Source organism: Vulpes vulpes, chromosome 1 (genome assembly GCF_048418805.1).
Source record: "Vulpes vulpes isolate BD-2025 chromosome 1, VulVul3, whole genome shotgun sequence".
Classification (NCBI taxonomy): Eukaryota; Metazoa; Chordata; class Mammalia; order Carnivora; family Canidae; genus Vulpes; species Vulpes vulpes.
Genome location: NC_132780.1, coordinates 26,005,259 through 26,023,692, shown reverse-complemented (window position 1 = coordinate 26,023,692; position 18,434 = coordinate 26,005,259). Strand labels below are relative to the sequence as shown.

At 50.3% G+C, this 18,434-nt stretch overlaps 2 protein-coding genes and 1 long non-coding RNA gene across 9 annotated transcripts in view; 1 reads left to right on the top strand and 2 right to left on the bottom strand.

Annotated features, from left to right (window-relative positions):
* Positions 1-10,804, bottom strand: part of SECISBP2 (SECIS binding protein 2) — a 47,387-nt gene extending 36,583 nt beyond the window's left edge. For 6 of the 7 annotated variants that reach the window (XM_072761218.1, XM_072761225.1, XM_072761233.1 and 3 more), the window contains exons 1-6: positions 10,650-10,804; positions 9,869-10,014; positions 5,117-5,366; positions 4,772-4,892; positions 3,122-3,357; positions 588-669 (exon numbers count right to left, since the gene is read on the bottom strand). In XM_072761218.1, coding sequence (XP_072617319.1) covers positions 588-669; positions 3,122-3,357; positions 4,772-4,892; positions 5,117-5,366; positions 9,869-10,014; positions 10,650-10,685 — 871 coding nt within the window. In that variant the 5' untranslated portion in view covers positions 10,686-10,804. The remainder of the gene's footprint in view (positions 1-587; positions 670-3,121; positions 3,358-4,771; positions 4,893-5,116; positions 5,367-9,868; positions 10,015-10,649) is intronic. The other variant, XM_072761249.1, reaches the window with a different exon arrangement.
* Positions 10,805-11,924: 1,120 nt separating this feature from the next.
* CKS2 (CDC28 protein kinase regulatory subunit 2) lies at positions 11,925-17,713 on the bottom strand. The gene is made up of 4 exons (XM_025984133.2): positions 17,216-17,713; positions 16,224-16,559; positions 13,432-13,559; positions 11,925-12,269 (listed from the first exon to the last, which is right to left on the bottom strand). Exons 2-4 carry the CDS (start codon positions 16,280-16,282, stop codon positions 12,217-12,219), a joined length of 240 nt encoding a protein of 79 aa, XP_025839918.1. The 5' UTR covers positions 16,283-16,559; positions 17,216-17,713; the 3' UTR covers positions 11,925-12,216.
* On the top strand, positions 17,527-18,191 carry LOC112908640 (uncharacterized). The gene is made up of 2 exons (XR_003232959.2): positions 17,527-17,633; positions 17,828-18,191. It is a non-coding gene; the product is annotated as an uncharacterized lncRNA (long non-coding RNA).
* Positions 18,192-18,434: the final 243 nt, after the last annotated feature.

Below are 18,434 nucleotides of genomic sequence, written 5' to 3'. Positions count from 1 at the left end.
ATGAGAATGCAAAAGAAAACACACTTATGAATACACCTGGAAGAGTTTTGTAAAAATGTCTTCTGCTAGGACCAGCTACTCAGAAAAATTACTGAGGTCTCTCTGAACATATCACTTCCAGGACAGCCAGGCCAGAAGATCCATAAGCATGGTCTGAGGCTCCCAAGACCCTTTCAGGGCTCTGAAGCATCAAAACCATTTTCTTGACAGGAGGAACGGGCCCTGTGCCTCCCTGTGCTCATCCTCCCTGTGCCTCCCTTCGCTCATCCCCCTGAGTGTGCTGCGTTCATCCTCCTGAGCATCCAGCAGCATTTTCCGGAGGCTGCATGACGCGCGACAGTAGAGTTCATTAAATTCCTCCCTTAACTGGACAAAGTGGACACATCTCATTTAGAATTCTTTGCTCCCACGTTACACTCCTTGCACACTGACATGGGATCTCATGTACTTACTTCCAGCTTCTCACAATAACATCAGTTTGTCCACAACCCATCAGCTGTCTTAAAGAAGGCTTTAAACCAAAAACATTTCTGTTGTACTGAGCTAAAAATGACCTTGGAAAACGGGGGCCTGGCAGTGCCTCTTACCTCTGGTACATGAGGAGGGATCGGCCACAGAGCTGCCAGTCATAGACTCCGCTGCATCTGTGCTTCTCACCACCCCTTCACCCTAGAAGGCAAACCAGCATCATACTATTTCAAGTTGAAAATAATCACTTAATTTTTTTTTTAAGATTTTATTTATTTATTTATTTATTCATGAGAGATACAGAGAGAGGCAGAGACACAGGCAGAGGGAGAAGCAGGCTCCAGGCAGGGAGCCCGACGTGGGACTCGATCATGGGGCTCCAGGATCATGCCCTGGGCTGAGGGCGACACTAAACCACTGAGCCACCCGGGCTGCCCTAATCACTTAATTTTTAAATACATCTTCCCTTGCCATTCTTAAAATCTCCAAAATATATGCTAATGCCACCCAGGGGCCCCATAAATTATATTTATTAAAAGAACAGGCTATGGGGATGTCTGGGTGGATCAGTGGTTGAGCATCTACCTTTGGCGCAGGTCATGACCCAGGGGTCCTGGGATCAAGTCTCACATCGGGCTCCCCGCAGGGAGCCTGCTTCTCCCTCTGCAGGTGTCTCTGCCTCTCTCTATTTCTCATGAATAAATAAAATCTTAAAAAATACATATATACACATATAATATACATGCTCACCATGGCATACCTGTCCCAGAACAGTTACATAAAGATTCAGTGCAACAGGCTTTCAAAAAATACTTAGTAACACAGAAAAATGCCAAGTTTTAAAACCTCAAAACACAAACCCATATATACACATAACCTCAATATGAGGGGCAGCCCCTCAATTCCCACAACATACCACTAAAAAAAGATTTAAGTACTTAACACAGTTTTCCTTGGATGACAATTACAGGTGACCCTTAAGCACTGGGAGTTGGGGTGCCAAACCCTGGCGAGTCAAAACTCCACATGTAACTTCTGACCCCCTCAAAAACCTAACTACTAACAGCCTACTGTTGGCAGGAACCCTGACAGATCACATGGAGTTAACATGCATACCATACACGATATGTATCATATACTAGATCCTTATAGTAAAATAAGCTAAAAAAAAAAAAATGTTAAGAGAATCACAGAGAGAAAAAAACATGTTTACACTCCTGTCCTGTGTTTATAAAAAAATAAAATCAGTTGGTGCAGTTCAAACCCGTGCTGCAGAAGGTCAACTGTTTATTCTCTTTTAAATACTCTTCTTGTGTTTATTTTTTTTAAGACTTATTTATTTGTTTATGATAGACATAGAGAGAGAGGCAGAGACACAGGAGGAGGGAGAAGCAGGCTCCATGCCGGGAGCCCGACGCGGGACTCGATCCCGGGACTCCAGGATCATGCGCTGGGCCAAAGGCAGGCGCTAAACCACTGAGCCACCCAGGGATCCCCTCTTCTTGTGTTTAAAGATACTACTAGGATTAATGAGGAAAAAAGTTCTTCTAGATAGAAAAATTAAACTGCACACATAATTCAAAAATGTGAACACATCCTGAGCGGGGAGTCTTGTACACCTACTGACATAGCAGCATGGGCCTCATTTTGTGTCCAGATGCAGGTGTGTGACCAGTGACCACGATGAGACAGGTCGGTCACATCCCGCCGCAGGCCACTAGGGACGTGGACTACTCAAGGGCTTAGACTATACAGTGACTACCAGGGACATGGACGTGGAGCCCCTCAATGGCTCGGCTACTCCACGCACACAGCAGAAGGGTCACACAGCTGCCAAACGAAACGGATTCCTCGACGTCAGCCAGCCGGCCACAGGGAAGCACCAGGGTGTGATAGCATCTAACGTGTGGGGAATGGTGTAACTCCTGCACACCACAAGCCACGCTGCCTGCCTCTGGGCGTCAGTGTCCAGGCACCCAAGAGCACCTGAGGAAGCCAAATCCCAGCTCCACTCAAGAGGTAGGTGGATGGGGAGGCCCCCCCTCCTTCTCTGTACCCCCCTCCTTGCCTGTCCACCCTCCTTCAGCAGGAACTTGTGAGAAGCAACCTTAGAGACTATACTCGGATGACCTTTCTTCCTGAAACCTTGATGGAATAAACTTCCAAGACCAAACGTGGAACAATGCATATTTTTAAATCATTAAGTGGCAAACAAAACACACAATGATGACTTCTGCTCAGTTTGTGGTCTCATCAATGAAAGAAGTATGGATAAAAAACCTAGAAAAATCAGAGGCTACTTGTGCAGTTTGAAATATTAGTCTGATTTTAAAAATCTCTATGTCTATACAATAAACGTTTGTCAGATGCAACGCTGGCAGTGAGACATTCACCAAGGGCTGTCTAAGCAGCGGGACCTGTGCCAGAATCCGACCCCAGGCCCTGGCAGCTAACAAGCACAAGGAAGCTTATTGGGTAATTCTTTTAAAAGAATAGCTGTCTTAGGGGCTACAACCAGCTGGGAAGAGTCCAAACCAAAGGTCCTCTAAGTGCCTGGACAGGCCCCCACACTAAGACATAGCGTACTGTGAAGTACTTGCAAAAATGCATACGGAGAAGAAAGGGAGACAGGAGGAGGAGGCCCCACACTCACCTCTGCTGTCACCACAGTGGGTTTCACCACCTCCCTGAGAAGAGAAAGGTCAGCTGAGGCAGAGCGTAGAGGCCCCCACTTGGGCGGCTTCTGTGTCTCTGAGAGCTTGCTGTTCTCTGGGCCTGGCAGCTCAGGAAAATCCAACCTGGTAAATTCAAACTCAGGTTTGGAGGCAGATCCACTTTTTTCAACAATTCTGGATTTCCTATCTGTTCGTTTATGATAACCATCTGTATCTGTAGAATCAAAAGTAGGGGTGAAAAGTCAGGCATCGTGTGAAAACTGTTACTCATGCTTCAACAGTGGGGCAGAAAGCCTGTTGCTGCTGACGCACTAACACAGGACTGTCCAAATGCCCCCCCCCCCCCCCCCCGCCCTTTGCTAGTGTTGCCAACCTGGCTAACGGTGGAAAACAGAAATGACCACAAGTTCCAGCTGGGCCACCAGGCAGGAAAAAGCAAAGCACGTCGCAAATTTTGGGCATAATTCTCAAGATGCTGAACTAGTTATTACAACCTGATCTAATTATTCTTAACACTGTAGGGTTCTGCAAATTCACAGAGATGCCAACTAACTTCTTTTCAGCGATATATCTTCCACACTTGAGAGAAACTTTGGAAGAAAGCGAGTAGAATTAAACTTGGAGGGATCCCTGGGTGGCGAAGCGGTTTAGCGCCTGCCTTTGGCCCAGGGCGCGATCCTGGAGACCCGGGATCGAATCCCACGTCGGGCTACCGGTGCGTGGAGCCTGCTTCTCCCTCTGCCTGTGTCTCTGCCTCTCTCTCTCTCTATGTGTGACTATCATAAGTAATAATAAAAAAAAATTAAAAAAAAAAAAAAAAAGAATTAAACTTGGAACCTCTTCCCCATCTTTCCCCTTCAAATACAAATGAATCCTCCTGTGGGCTGTAATACCATGAAGTCCCCGCATTTAATCACGAGGGCAGAGTTATTACAGTAAACTGTTTGACTTTCCTTTCACACTTCCAGGCACCAAATGATTTCTGAGTGAAGTCAACACAAAGAGAAAAATTTGTATACCAAATAAGTATACATGTAAATAAGCTGGGCATTCCCAGAAAATGCATTATTACAAAGGTGTTAACTATTTATATAAATAAGCCATTAAACTGCGCTAGTACCTAACTTACAGGAGAATGCAAGACACCACGTGGAATCATTAGCTTTCAGCCAGAGCCTGAAACAGTAGTTTCCAAGGCCAGAGAAGCCACGTCCCCCAAGTAACTACACTGCCTCAGGTTTGCTATTGCTCAGGATGGGATTCAAAGCACAAACTCTCTCACATATTAAAAAACGTCCCAACAGAATACCAGAGAAGTGATTTTAGCAATGAACATGGTCAAAAAGAATACAAAGGATGCAGCCGTGATTTGCTTAAGGAAATGTTTTGAGGCCTGTGGGTGTCAGCTACTTGCCATGTTAACTTTGGGCTGGTTCCTGCACACGTGCGTGCACATCACAGAGCGCCCCCAGAACAGGTCCCTCCCAGGGCAGAAGACCCCAGTGGAGTCCAATGGCCTCTGCTCTTCTCGAGCAAGTCCAAAGAAGCAGATGAACAAAGAACAGTGACATTTCTGGGGTAGGCGGGGTAGGACAATAGAACATCAGAGAGGAGTCTGTCATTTTCACCTGATTTCAGATTACTGTCAGCGTGAATGGATATAGGATGTGAACCTCTAACTGATTTTAGATCCGATGACAGAGATCCGTCGGCCTTCTTGCTGTCAAACTTTTGCTCGTATGTTTTTTTCTGCAGGAAAAATTAAAAAGTCACATGAATTAAGAAAACTAGCACAAAGGCTTAAAATTGCAAATCCGTAAGTATCCCCAGTGACCATTTTGAAAAAGGCTAAACAAAATTCAATTCTTAAATACACACAAAAGACTTAAATAATACTTAAGTATCACGTGAGAATGAAGCAGCTCTTTACACTGTAAATGCTAATGTAACCAATAGCACCATGGTGTGCTAACCTTAAACAGAGCTTTCGTGTCTTGTGGGAGAGGGCACATCTGCTCGCTTCGTGGCTTCATGGTCTGAAAACCTCGGTAACCGCTGGGGTGGCCGTAAGCATACTGGGACCCAGGCACTGGGCAGACACTCTGTGCACACTCCATGGGGTAAGGCGAGTAACTGCATGGATGAAGAGCGAGCTCGGAAGATAAATACTGAGGTGGAAACGTTGAAGCCCCAAAGGCCACATCTTCAGTGTAGAGCTTCTGCCTAAAGAAGGAAGATACATTTTATTTTATTTTTTTAAGATTTTATTTATTTATTCATGAGAGACACACAGAGAGAGGCAGAGACACAGGCATAGGAAGAAGCAGGCTCCCTGCAGGGAGCCCAATGTGGGACTCGATCCCGTGACTCCAGGATCACGCCTTGGGCTGAAGGCAGACGCTCAACCGCTGAGCCACCCAGCGCCCTGAAGAAAGGTACATTTTAGTGGAAAATTTCATACCACAAACCAAAGAGCTATCCTGTAAAAAGCAATTTAAACTTTTGAGGTCATTCGTTCTAGCACTGAAATCTCTCTAATAGCACAAGGAAAGCTCCTAGTGTTTCCTTCTTGCCCTGCACAGAAAGACGCAGAGCCAGTACTCCTTGTTCGCTACTAAGGTGAAGTATCCACGGCAGGACTGGGTCACAGGGCGCAGGAGCAGAGCCCAGGGACGTCTCAGCAGCTTCTCATGCACAGTTAGACGTCTGGGAAAGCCTCCCACCACTACCCTGGCCTAAAGGGCCATCCAGACCATTCTCTCTGCAGAGGGGGCTCTTACAGAGACCCCACTGTCCCATCCAATCTCCAGCTCAACCTCCACATCCTGTGCTTTTCTGCCTTGCAGGGCCAGAGCTGCAAAGGGGACCCTGCACAAATGGTGGCCTAGGAGCTGCAACCTGCCAACAAGACGGCCACCATCTGTGGATGCTGCCATCACCCCATTTGCTCAAACTGTGAGACTAAACCAAAATATAATTTAACACTGATTTTGTAATCAAATTTGGTATTCAGCTAGAGGCTTCAATCCTCTTGTGACAAAAGATGATACAATGGCGAAATGCTGAGCAGAGGAGCTAAGACACAAAACATGCCCTTCTCATTCCCACAAATGAGTACCAGATGTTTCTGTGACATCCCAGAGCATCAAAGGAATCCCAAAGGGTGCTGGTCCCCTGGAAATCAGAGCTAATGATGAGACATCCCAGCTGACCTCACCTTCCGGATAGCCAGGAGGTACAAGCAAAGGCAACATGAAAGACGTATTTCTGTTCTGGGGCAGGAATGGGTCTGGACTGCAGGAGACAGCACCCAGATGAGCAGGCCAGACCTGAGACCAGGCCAGACACCAGAATGTTCCCTGCATTCACAGCCACGCAGGGCCTAACTGGACAGCCTGCTACTGCTATCTATGAACCCACAACACCTTATAATAAGTTCACACCCAGTAAGATCCTTCACTAATTCCAGTAACTAAGTATTCCTAAAGAAAAACCAAGAAAAACCTTTTACTATACTTTTTTCAGTACATGTAGCCTAGTGCTGCTCTTTGCAGGAAAAAAAAAAAAAAAGATTCAAAGCTTCATCCTGCTCCCAAACGCAAATCCGTTTCATTTTATTTGAAGCTCAGAAAATCTAATGGGAGTGCAGATGAAGGTGGAGACTCTGCTCTTCACAAGAGAAGGTGGGCAAAAGCAGGTGATAGCAAAACACAGTAAATAAGATGAAATCCCAAGTCCAAAAACCGGTCAAACGAACAAACCAATGAAACTGAGGTAAGGGAGGAAAGGAAGGCCAGGCCCCACAGTTTTGAGGCTGTGTCATCCAGCAAACGTGCATCCGCAAATCCAGAGCCCTCGGTTCGGGTCCTGGCTGTTTTCAGTATCTAGTCGTCCACTTTGGACAAGTCATCACTGGCCCTTCTTCCTCTGAGAAGTTGGTACTTTTCCCTTCCATCCAAGGACAACACAATTACATGCAGAGACTACCACACAGAGACACACAGTAAGTCACAGCGATAATGCACAGCACCTGCCGGGGCTTCAAGCGGCTTTTCTGTAAAATTCCAGTTGCCACAAATGGCCCAGATTTTCCTCAACCACAGAGCATACCTTCTTCATGCCCCACATCTCACCCAGCCCCCACCTCTCCTGCAGCTAGCTAACCCCCCACCCTGTACCCACACAGCGCCCCCCCCCCCCCCCGACCTCTCTGTCTCCTTGCCCCATCGCCATCCGCAGTCCCAAGTCTCCAGGACATCCTTCCTGCAAGCCCAGTGGCCTCCTCCCCACACCATCTGCGGGTCTGGCCCTTCTGTCCCATCACTTGTAAAGCTCCACTGGCCTGGACTTGCCAATCCTGTCTCACCTTCCATGGCTCGTCCACAGAGGGCCCTCCTCGGCACTTTCCCAGTCTCTCCAGTCAGACTCCGAACCCAGACCTGTCCTCGCTCTGCTCAGGACTTCATACACGTACATGCCACCCTGCACCTTTGCCAGCTCTGGGCCTGGCTCTCCAACTGACAGGTCACACTGCCCTCGAACCAGCACTGACTGCAGTCCAAGCTGAACGTGGAGTCCCCAAAGGGCCCCTCTTCCCACCCCCATCCTCAGGAGTGATGCCACCGCTCTGCACATCCTCAGCCTCTCTTCCACTAGCATCCACACGGGTCACCATGGAGCCTTCCTTTCCCGCATCTTATTCCCTAGTTTCAGTGCCTGGAACCCAGTCCTCGCCTTCGAACTCTTCTCCCTACAAGCTGAATGAGAAGCCGGGAGGGAGCGTCCCCACACATTTAAGGCACGACCGGCAGTTCCCTACTTCTACCCCACACCCTTAGTCTCCTCAGCTGCACTGAGCAGTTGTCCCCCCCAGCACTTCCCTCAATCCCTTATCTTTGACATTTGCCCCACAGTGTTGCCCCCAGTCCCTGCCGTCAGGCCAGGACAGGTCGGGCTCCAGCTGCTCCTCCAGCCACCAAGCGGACCTGAGTGAGACACACTGCAACCAGGACTCCTCGTTCTCACAGCTGAGGGATTTGCACTCAGAGGCACCCACCGCTGACGGTACACTGCCACCTGTCAAACTGTTCTGCAAACACTTGCCACAGGTGGCAGCAGCTCTGGGGAGATCCACTGAGGGCAGGTCAGAATTACAGATACTCACTCTGCTCTGGGCACTGCCTACCTCAACGACTGAGCACACGTTTCTAGCCCCAGTTTCTCAGGCGCAAAAATAACATCACACCTCCTGCCAACGTTATGGACTGGCAGTGGGACAGGCAGCAAAGACGACCTATGTTCCTTATGGAAAATGCTAGAGGAGATCTCCATTTCCGGGAAGCCTGGCTCAGCCAAAGACTTCTTGGTCTCCGTCAGGAAGGACTAGATACTCAGTTCTTATTACGTAATACATCCCTTTCCAAGGCTCCTGTCCCTCCTAATCCTGCCCCTCTGCGTACATGCCTCTTTTCTCCTTGTTTTCTTGCTGGCCAGGTATATTGTCAGCCAATCTTTTCCTTGGTTATAAATAATTAAAAAAAAAAAAATCAAAGCTATAAAAGAGTAAGAGGTCAAGAAACCTAATTTTTAAATTTGGCAGTGCACATCCTGAAGCTTCTGATTCGTCTCAATTCAGGCTACTGCCAGAACATTAGTTCAGCCGTAGGAATGTTTTCCACCTTTATTTTGGGTAACTGGAATCCCACCCAGCAGATGGCTTCGAATCCCTGTCACTGAGTGAACTACATTTTATATTTTACTTTGAGAACGAACCACCTAAGGTAGAACAATTCAAGTGAGACCCATGCCAACCTTCCTCTAACAGAGGATGAAATCAAAGTGGAAAACTCGAGTACTCCTAGCAACCCATGTACAGGCAAAACTTCAACACTTTCAAAAAATACAACCTAAGTACACCAAACAACTTTATGATTTTCTTATTCATTCTAAATTTCACTCTTGTGAATACTAATCTACAATTTATAGGAAGCATGATCTATTTTCATTCGACACCATGCAGACATGAAAAAGAAACAAGTATGACCCACATCAAAGAAATGTAAAGACAAAGATTCTTACATAAGCGTGAAGGTGACGCATACCTTAAAAAAATCTACATGTACTCTGTACGATGACACGAGAGCTTTAACACATGTTTTTCTAAATTCAGCTAATGACAGAAACCATTTTTGTCAATACCCAAAAGATGAAACTTGTGAAGGAAAAACTGAAAAGCCAACATAAGCCTTTTAACTCGAGAAAAATTTTATAACCCAAGCTTCTAGACTCCATCTCCAGGAGACATTTTTAAAGAAAAGTGCACAATTCTTTGGAAACTATCCAACAAAGGAGCAGCCAGGGCTGCAAGATTTTACGATGTTAGCCCTTGATCTCCCTGGACTTGTCCTTGCCCCGTGTCCTCTCTGCACCCCAGCCACCTCGTCTCCGCCAGATGTGTGATGCAGTTCCAGACCCCATGCACGACTGAACCCTGAAACTGCATTTCCTACCAGCGAGTGCACTGCAGCCTCCACACTTTCTTGGCCCAAAACCACCACATGGGCGTGAGGAGGTGACCTTTCCGTGTCCGGTGCAGGACACAGGCTGTGCCCCAGGCTTGGGCCCCTCCCTGGGGAGGAGCATCCTCCGGTGGTACTCGGAACACGACCCCGTCAGGTGCAGCGTGGTTCATCCCGGAAGAAGACAAAACAAAGAGGGATACGTACTCGGGCACCGGCAGCTCCTGAACACACGGGTAGTAGGTGGCTGCACAGCCGGGGAACACACGTGCTTCCGAAGACTCTGCCCAGGCCACACTGAGCCCTGCAAATTTGGGGACAAACGGCTTGACATCTGCTGACAACTTGATGCCCTGAGGAAAAAAGGGAGAGATGGTTTTGACTAGTACATTCGCAAATAAAGGATGAACAAACAAGCCGAAGCAAGCCGGGTTCCGGCAGTCCCCGAAATGCCAAGCCCAGTGACGTCTGCGGTTCAAAGCCCAGAGCGTCTGTCCTCCTAACGACGAGACTGTGTTTGCCAACTTCTGCTTTTCTCCTAAAAAAGGGGGTGCAGTGAGGGGCTGGGGGTGGGAAGGGCAAACGATCCAACCGGTGACGGAGCCAGGACAGCCGGCAGGGCTCCTCGGCTGTCACCCCGCATCTCCGGGGACCGCGCGGCCGCCCAGACCGCCAAACGCACTGCCGGGGCTCGCGGCCATCACGCTTCCCAGATTAAAAAGTTGCGTCAGTGCTCTGCTGTCACGCGGCGGCCCGCGGCGAGAGCTCCGTGAGCAACCGAGGGACCCGAGCGCCGCGGCGGCCGCGGCTCCCCCTAGCGGTCCGGCCCGCGGGCCCAGCGCGCCCAGCGCACCCAGCGCGCCCAGCGCGTCCAGCGCCGCGGCGGACGTTGGCGGGAGCTCGGGGCGCGAGAGCCGAGACGCCCCTCGGGGCCCGCCGCCAGCCCCCGCTAGCCGCGGCCGCCCCCTCTCCGGCGCGCCGTCCTCACCTCGCCCACCGGCTCCCGCGGCCCCTCCGACGCCATGGCGCGCGGCTCGGAGGAGGCCCGGCCCGGGAGGCCAGCAGCCGCCCCGTCGGCTGGCGGCGCGGACGAGCGACGCTCCCGCTCCCCGCTTTTCCGCCTTCGGAGCGGACGCCAGGAAGTGCGTCACAGAAACGCGCCCCGGCCCGCCCCGCCCCGCCCCGCCCCGCGCTCCCTCGCTTCCGGCCGTTAGTGTGCCCGGCGGCGGCGGCGGCGGCGGCCGCAGACGGCCCCGGGACGCGGCGGGGCTGGGGGCACCGGAAGCGGACGGCGACCGCAGAGCCAGGAGGCCACCAGGACTCGGTGCACTCGACTGCCGGCGGCAGGAGCTCTCGGCTGTAAACGCGGAGCGCCCAGCCCTTGCAGCTGTGGGGACGGGTGCGGCCGGGCGGGGGTCGGAGGGACCGGGCAGGTGTGGGGCCGCGGGGGGGAGGGGGGACGGGGGGTACACACTGGGGAGCGCGGCGGGGGCTGGGAACCTCAGCGCTGCCCCGCACGGAGGCCTGGGCTCAGACCGCCCGGTACTCCCGAGCAGCACGCGCGGGCAGCGCCTGTTGCCCTCCCGGTGTGCGCTCCTCTGCAGGTGTCCCAGCAGGTTGTCGACAGGCCTGGGGTGAAGCAGTTAGCCTCGCTGTCCCTCCCCTGCGGCCTGCCAGTCCTGGGACTTCTCGGGGATGGGCCCTGGGCTGCAGCTCAGCACCAGTGTCTCTGTAGACCACCCCCCCCTCAGGAGCGAGCCTATGGAGGACCACCAGACTGGCACCAGACTCGCTGCTTCTGCACACCTAATTTCAGGGTTTTCTCCAGCACAGCAGATAAAATAGGCTGTGTGTGCGTTACCTCAGGAATGTTAAATAGCTGAGAAGACAGTTGAACAGACACCAACTGTGTAGGAGCTGGTGTTTGATGGTGCTTTTCAACTCAGTGGAAATATCTGGACTGGGAACAGGTAGAAAAAGAGAAACGGGGCTAAGAGGTTTCCCCCACCGCCACCACCTGGGGCAGTCCTCCCACCCAACTGCACAATTCTCCAGAACTAGACTAGCAGCAGAGCTGTAAAATAAACCTACTCTCTATTAACTATTACTTCGTATGTGAATTAAGTGGTTTCCTCCCCAAGCCAAGCTATTTTAAACTCATTTAATCTTACTGTTTTAATTTCCTCCGGATCAAACTTGTAAGAGCTGAAATCCTCTAACCACCTCACTACACACAAATTAACATTAAGAAAATATACCCCAATAAAGTCAATAATAAATGCAACATACAAACTTTATTTAACAAAAGTAACACAGACAAAGTCAAACAGGCACTTATATTAAGAGAAAAACTGACTAGAAGAAATTTATCTTGAACATCTTATAGTAACCTACTTGCAGTTGCATTTAACTGAGCTCTGTTGCTGTGAAGAATACAGCTCATGCACAGGTATGGATCAACAATTTGTACATTTTAAGTATTCACTGAATACTACCTTATATACACATATACATTAAATTTGAAAAAGATTTAATTGACGATCCCCAGAAAGACTTCATTTTTGTTGTTCTTTTGGAAGAGGTCGTCTAAAGAGAAGAATATGTGGTTCTGTGGAAACAAAATATTTTATATAATTTTAATACATTTAATTTTCATTCATTCAACCAAAAACTCAAAATCCTCAGTTGATCCAAATAAAATAGATCAACTGTTATCAAAATAACAAATTTTACTTCAAAAGTCACTGCCAACTATAAACACAATCACCTGATAACATTCCCCAATGTTTTAGTTTTATCCTAAGTAGAGAAGAGAGCTTGGGGAGAATGGTTTCTACCTTTAGAATCTCAATTCCAGCAAAAAAGGGAAAAGAGTATCACTTTTGTGTAGAAAAGACACCTAATCAAATTCAAAAACCACCACCTTGTAAAAAGTGCAGATCCCAAGGGCCCATCCCCAAAGATTATTTCAAGTAGGTGGGAGTCCCAGATTCTACAGCAAAGTTCCTCACGTGCTCTGGTACTAGCTGGACAAAGAGCTTTTGGCCTAATAGGATTAAATGCCCCTAGTCCCAAAAAAATTTTAAGTCCATTTCTGAGGGTACTGCCACTTTAACAAGAGCAGAAAACAAGATCACTCTAATTCCACCTGATTCAGTTTCTATAGCATGCCCTCAAAATTTGCTCAAAGCACTATAAATTAGATTCATTCATTATGCAAAAAAAAAAAAAAAAGTTTTAGTTGACCATTTCATATCTGGGAAACTGGTGAAATCCACAAAATAATACACTCCTAACGCATAACACACATACCACGGTTTACTATGTTACGTTATTCCAGCTTAACGTGGTAGAACCCAATTATCCTTTAAATAGAATGCTAAAGGAAAAGATAAATCACTTCAAATTGCATTAATTTCTATGCATACAACTTAAGGACACTTAAAGGGTCTTAAAATAAGTTCTTAGTTTTCAAAGAGGGAACAATAATTATGGCAAAATAAGATACTATTTATAATGACACATTTTAAAACAATTGCCCTTTTTTTAACTCATCTTTCTGCAAGAGAATAATGTATTACTTTCATTCCTGATATTCACTACAAAATTGGAATTTTTCCTAGGAAGAAAGGAATCAGCCATTTAAAGAACAATCACACTTACCAGAGTTACTTTGGGAATACCACTAAATGTCAGTATTATTAACCTCCAACAGCCAAAACCACTACTATTTTATTTCAGTTGATGCTTTCCTAAATGGCCACACTTACCTGGCTCATGAATCATGTAATGAACCCAGCCTAGACTCTGTTGGACACCAAGTCTCCTCCACTCCTCTTCAGACATCAGATGGGTTTTAGGTACTTGTTTGGAAAGTTCTCTGGGTAACATGACATGCCTGTTAAGAGATAGAGCCAAGTATTAGTATCCACCTTTCCTACAATTATAACTTTATAAATGCATTTTCAGAATACTTAGTATCTGAGTTCAAAATAAAGATCTTTAAAGCAACTCTTTTTACATTACTGTTGGTATGGGATCCCTGGGTGGCGCAGCGGTTTGGCGCCTGCCTTTGGCCCAGGGCGCGATCCTGGAGACCCGGGATCGAATCCCACATCAGGCTCCCGGTGCATGGAGCCTGCTTCTCCCTCCACCTGTGTCTCTGCCTCTCTTTCTCTCTCTGTGACTATCATAAATAAATAAAAAATTTAAAAAAAAAAAATTTACATTACTGTTGGTATCAATCTTGAGGACTATCACCTTTAATTCTGAGTTTTGAAAGCCAAATGTTCAAAATTAGGGAGAAAAGAATATACAGTCCAAATACAGAAGGCATTTTGTTAGGATTCACCTTCTCTATGAGACTTCAGGAATAGAATCTCCAAAAACTAAGTGGTTATCTAAAACACCCCAGCCTCCCGCCACAGCTACCCCTTCTGACTTAATCCTGGCCAATATGAAGTAAGCGGAAAATACACCAACTTATAGAAACTGTCCTCAAAAGAGAACATGCCTAACTCTTTTCCTTGTTCTTTCCTGTTGGTTATGAATCAGACTAATGGCATCAGGGAGCTAGAGAACCCATCTAAATCCACAGAAGCATAAGTTGAGGATGGTTCCTGGTTGTAAAACTAAACCCCATGCTGCCTTTTATATAAAAGAAAAAAAAAGATTTCTAAAGATCTTATTTGGGGAAAAAAAAATCTTATTTGAGACAGCAAGAGAACAAACACAAGCCGGGTGAGGGGACAGAGGGAGAGAGCAGCAGAGTCCCATGCGGTGCTTGATCCCAGGACCCCGAGATCATGACCAGAACCCAAGGCAGACACATAACTGAGGCACCCAGGTGCCCCCAAAATATCTAATTTGTTAATTTGGGTGTCCCACTACTCAACATTATAGATTTATAGTAGATAGGAGTCCTGTATACTGTACAAGTTGCTTTGTTCAGATACAAAGTAAAAACTCAAGTCCCACAAATATAGGTGTACCTAACCACCTCAAAGACTTCTTTAATTTTTATTTATTCATGAGACACAGAGAGGCAGAGACACAGGCAGAGGGAGAAGCAGGCTCCCTGCGGGGAGCGGGCTGTGGGACTCGATCCTGGGACTCCAGGATCACGCCCTGGGCGGAAGGCGGGGGCAAAACCGCTGAGCCATCCAGGCATCCCCAAAGGCTTTTTTCAGAAGTTACTGACTTCTATCCAAACAACTTATGTCCAAAAAAGTTGTTATTTTAAAGAAAAGATGTTTTCTTCAATGTACGTATACATTGTACGTGTACAACTATTATAACTTCGTAAATTCTGAAAGACAAGTCTGCATCCCTCTTAATTGCAGTAAAAAGGCCTTTATCAATCACAATTCCCAAACCCATTTTTACTATTCCCAGTGGCAATATGAAGTTATGGAGTTCTCGACACTAACCAAATCTTTTGACCAGTACGAAGTATCTACCTGTGGGTCAGTTGGCTAGGGGGGCAGAAAAGGGGAATGTGGTCACATTTTCTGTCAGAAAACTGAACTCATTACACATAAACACTAAAACGGTCATCAGCTTACATTCTCGTCGGTGACGAGTGAACTAAATACCCGCACGTATTATTCACACAGAAGCAGTGAGCCTTGGAACTACCACCATGTTTTTGAATCTGCCCTGAGACCTCCAAATCGAATTATGCTATTTCTACCAATTCCAGTGAACTACAGTTGACCCTTGACCACCACGGGGTTGGGGGCCCTGACCCCTCAAACAGTTGAAAGCCTACACGTAACACCCGACCCCCCAACACTAATTACTGACGTCATCCTCTGACGCAAAGCCTGACTGGTGGGAACGTGTTGTGCACGTTTCCTTGAGATGCCCCGTGAACGGCCTCACTTCTGCCTTCCACGTCGCTGTCCGCCTGCAGCACGTCCTAAACCCCCCTGTTCCTTCCGCGGGGCCGCCGCTCCCCAACTACGCCGGGGTCGGTGTCCACGTGACGGGCGCGCCCGGGGCTACTCAGGACACACGCTCTCCCGAGGGCCGCAGCGCCGACGCTCACGTCCCGAGACCCCGCGCGGGGACCCGGTCTCGGAGACCGGAAATGCGGCCCGAGTCAAGCCGTGCTTCCGGGAACACTCCCCGAGGGGCCGCTCTCCGCCCGGCCCCTCCCCCGCCCCCGCCCCCGCCCGGAGCGTGCCGCCCGCAGCCCCTCCCCCGCCCCACCCAGTCCCAGCCCGCCCGGCCCGTCTCCCCCCAGGGGCTGGCGCCGGGTCCAGCCGCGCCTACCCACAGCCGCCTGGCCGCGCTCCGACGCCGCGGCAGCCCCCCAGGGCGCACCAGGGAGGGAGGGAGCGGGCCCCACTGCCCCGGCCCCGCCCGGCCACCGCGAACAAAGGGCGGGGGACGCGGGGACGCCGGTCCGCACGCCCCCGGGCCCTGGTGCCCCGCCGCCCGCCGCCCTCCGACCTCGGGCCCCGACCCGAACCCCCGCCGGCGCGCTGCGACCCCGACGCCGACCCCGGTTCCGGTTCCGCCCAGCCTCGCGGCCGAGGCCGGTAGTCGCAGTGCTCACCGGTACTCGTAGTGCTCGTCGAAGTACTTGTCCGAGTAGTAGATCTGCTTGTGGGCCATCGTGCGGGCGGCGGGAGCGACGGGGCGCGAAGAGCGGGCGCAGCGGGCCACACGTCTACGTCAGGCCGAAGCAACGACTCGACTGCGACCAACCGACCGCAGGCCCAACGATCCCGGTTTGAATCCGACAGCCCACCGCTGATTGGACGGAGGCGCCAGCCAATCACCTTCCACGCAAACTGCCAGTAGGCGGAACCGGCTCCCAGCCTATCGTCACCGACCCTCCTCGGCGTTGTCTCCCATGACCAGCCAATCAGAGACCTGTTGCGGGGTCGCCCTGGGGAAGAAGTGGATGATTGGCAAGGCGTGGCGACGGGAAGCTCCCAGACGGGAAGGGGCACGGCCAGGGGAGGGCGGAGCCCGGACGTTAAGGGCCTCAGAGCGCGTGCGCAGGGGTTTAGAACGTTCCAGGTCAACCAGGCCGTTGGGGAGGGCGGACCTGAGGGAAAGGTGAAGTATCGCGGGGTTTGGCGAGGTGCGGGCGGGGCTGCACGACGTGCGGCCGTCTCCGCGCAGGCGCAGTCTCGGTGTCGAGAGGGCGGGAGGGGAGGGGCCTGCCTTCCGCCGCGGGGCCTGGCCTCGGGGTCCGGGAGGTCGCGGCGCCCGCGGCAGGTGGGCGGGCGTGGAGAGGAAGACCTTGGGCGGCGCGGTCGGGAGCCAAGTGGAGCAGACTGGGCGGCCGGAGGGAGAAGCGCGCCGAGCCCTGAGCGGGCGGCCTGTGGGTGCGGGTCAGAGGCGCCCCGCAGGCGGCGGGCGGGAGCCACGTGCAGGAACCGGGGGCCTGCGGGGCGGGGCGGGGCGGAGGGGAGGGGTCCCGCCGGCACAGGTGCGTCGGGGCGGGCACATACCTGCTGCCGGTAGGCGGGACCGGCCCCCCGCACCGCCGGGGCTCCGTGCCTGCCGCCCCCGCACCTGCCCGGTCCGGGGCATTACGTGCCCGTGCCGCGAGGGCGAAGACGTGGCCGATTGATGTGGAGGTGGGGAGGGGCACCACTGACTTTGTGGCAGAGCCCGGGAAAGAAAAGCTTCCTAGATTTGTTTCTACAGAGATGTATTGAGATTTTCAGGTGAAAAAGTAGAGCAGGGTCGCCTCCCCAGGACCGGTGGCTGAGCTTCCGCCGTTCTAGTTTTGGCCATCTCGTCTCCTCTCCTCCACACCCCACGTTTGAAGAGACCCCGAATATGGTGTCCTTTTGCTTTGAAAGGGTGCTGCTGCGTACGGCTGTTCATGGAGTACGTCTCCAGAAACGCTTTAAAAGTACTCAGCACCGTGCCGCGCTTACACTGCAACCCCTCGTGGCCCTCTGCACGCGCTTGGATTCAGACTATGTCTCACAGATGCCTTTTGACGGTTGGTAAATCCACATCCAGACGTGGGCCTACGTGTCCAATTTGGTTATTGTCTCTTTTACTCTTTTAAACAAAGCCCTCCCCACCCACACACACACCACCCTTTATCATAGGGATTCATCCAAAAAACCGGGCCGTTGGCCTCTGTGGAATACTGGTTCCTTGTGGTCTAATTTACTTTTCCTTGTAATCTAGGTTAAAACCACAGCAACAGCTATTTGTCCAAATCCATTTAGCAAGTGGCAGACTGCCGACTTGAGCCCCAACAGTGAGTCCGCAGTTAGGCCACTTAACTGCTACTGTGTGCTGTCGCTTATCTTAACAATATGGCATATGCTGGGGACAGAGTGCACACATCACGGGAAGGAAAGTTGTGGGAAATGAATCTGGGAGGATGGATGTCACAGACCTCGAAACAGCCCCCAGAGATGTCCATGTCCTGATCCCTGGAACATGGAGATATGTTGCCTCAACTTGGCAAAATGGACTTGGCAGATGTGACAAAGTTACTTCTGGCCTCTAGAACTGTCAGATAATAAACTTGTGTTGTTTTAAGGCACTAAGTCTCTTGTGATGTGTAAAAAGCAAACAAAACACAACCCAGCAGCTGGAAACCAGTCGTAAATCGGGCCAGACTAGGAAGGGATTCCAGACTTCTTCCTATTAAATGTGGTCATTTTGATGAGTGTGGGGCCGGTCAGGTGAGATGTGGCAGAGGGGCTCTGTGAGAAAGACATGGCACTTGATAGGATGAGGGCAGGCGCCCTATCCTGGCAGCAGCCCACTGACAGGCTAATGGTAA

What these genes read in the sequence shown, in the direction of transcription:
- CKS2 (XM_025984133.2), bottom strand. Translation starts at nt 16,282, where the DNA reads ATGGCCCACAAGCAGATCTACTACTCGGACAAGTACTTCGACGAGCAC. An exon ending in GACGAGCACTACGAGTACCG is followed by an intron (nt 13,560 to 16,223) that starts GTGAGCACTGCG and finishes ATCTCTTAACAG; the next exon opens with GCATGTCATGTTACCCAGAG. An exon ending in TTACATGATTCATGAGCCAG is followed by an intron (nt 12,270 to 13,431) that starts GTAAGTGTGGCC and finishes TTGTTTCCACAG; the next exon opens with AACCACATATTCTTCTCTTT.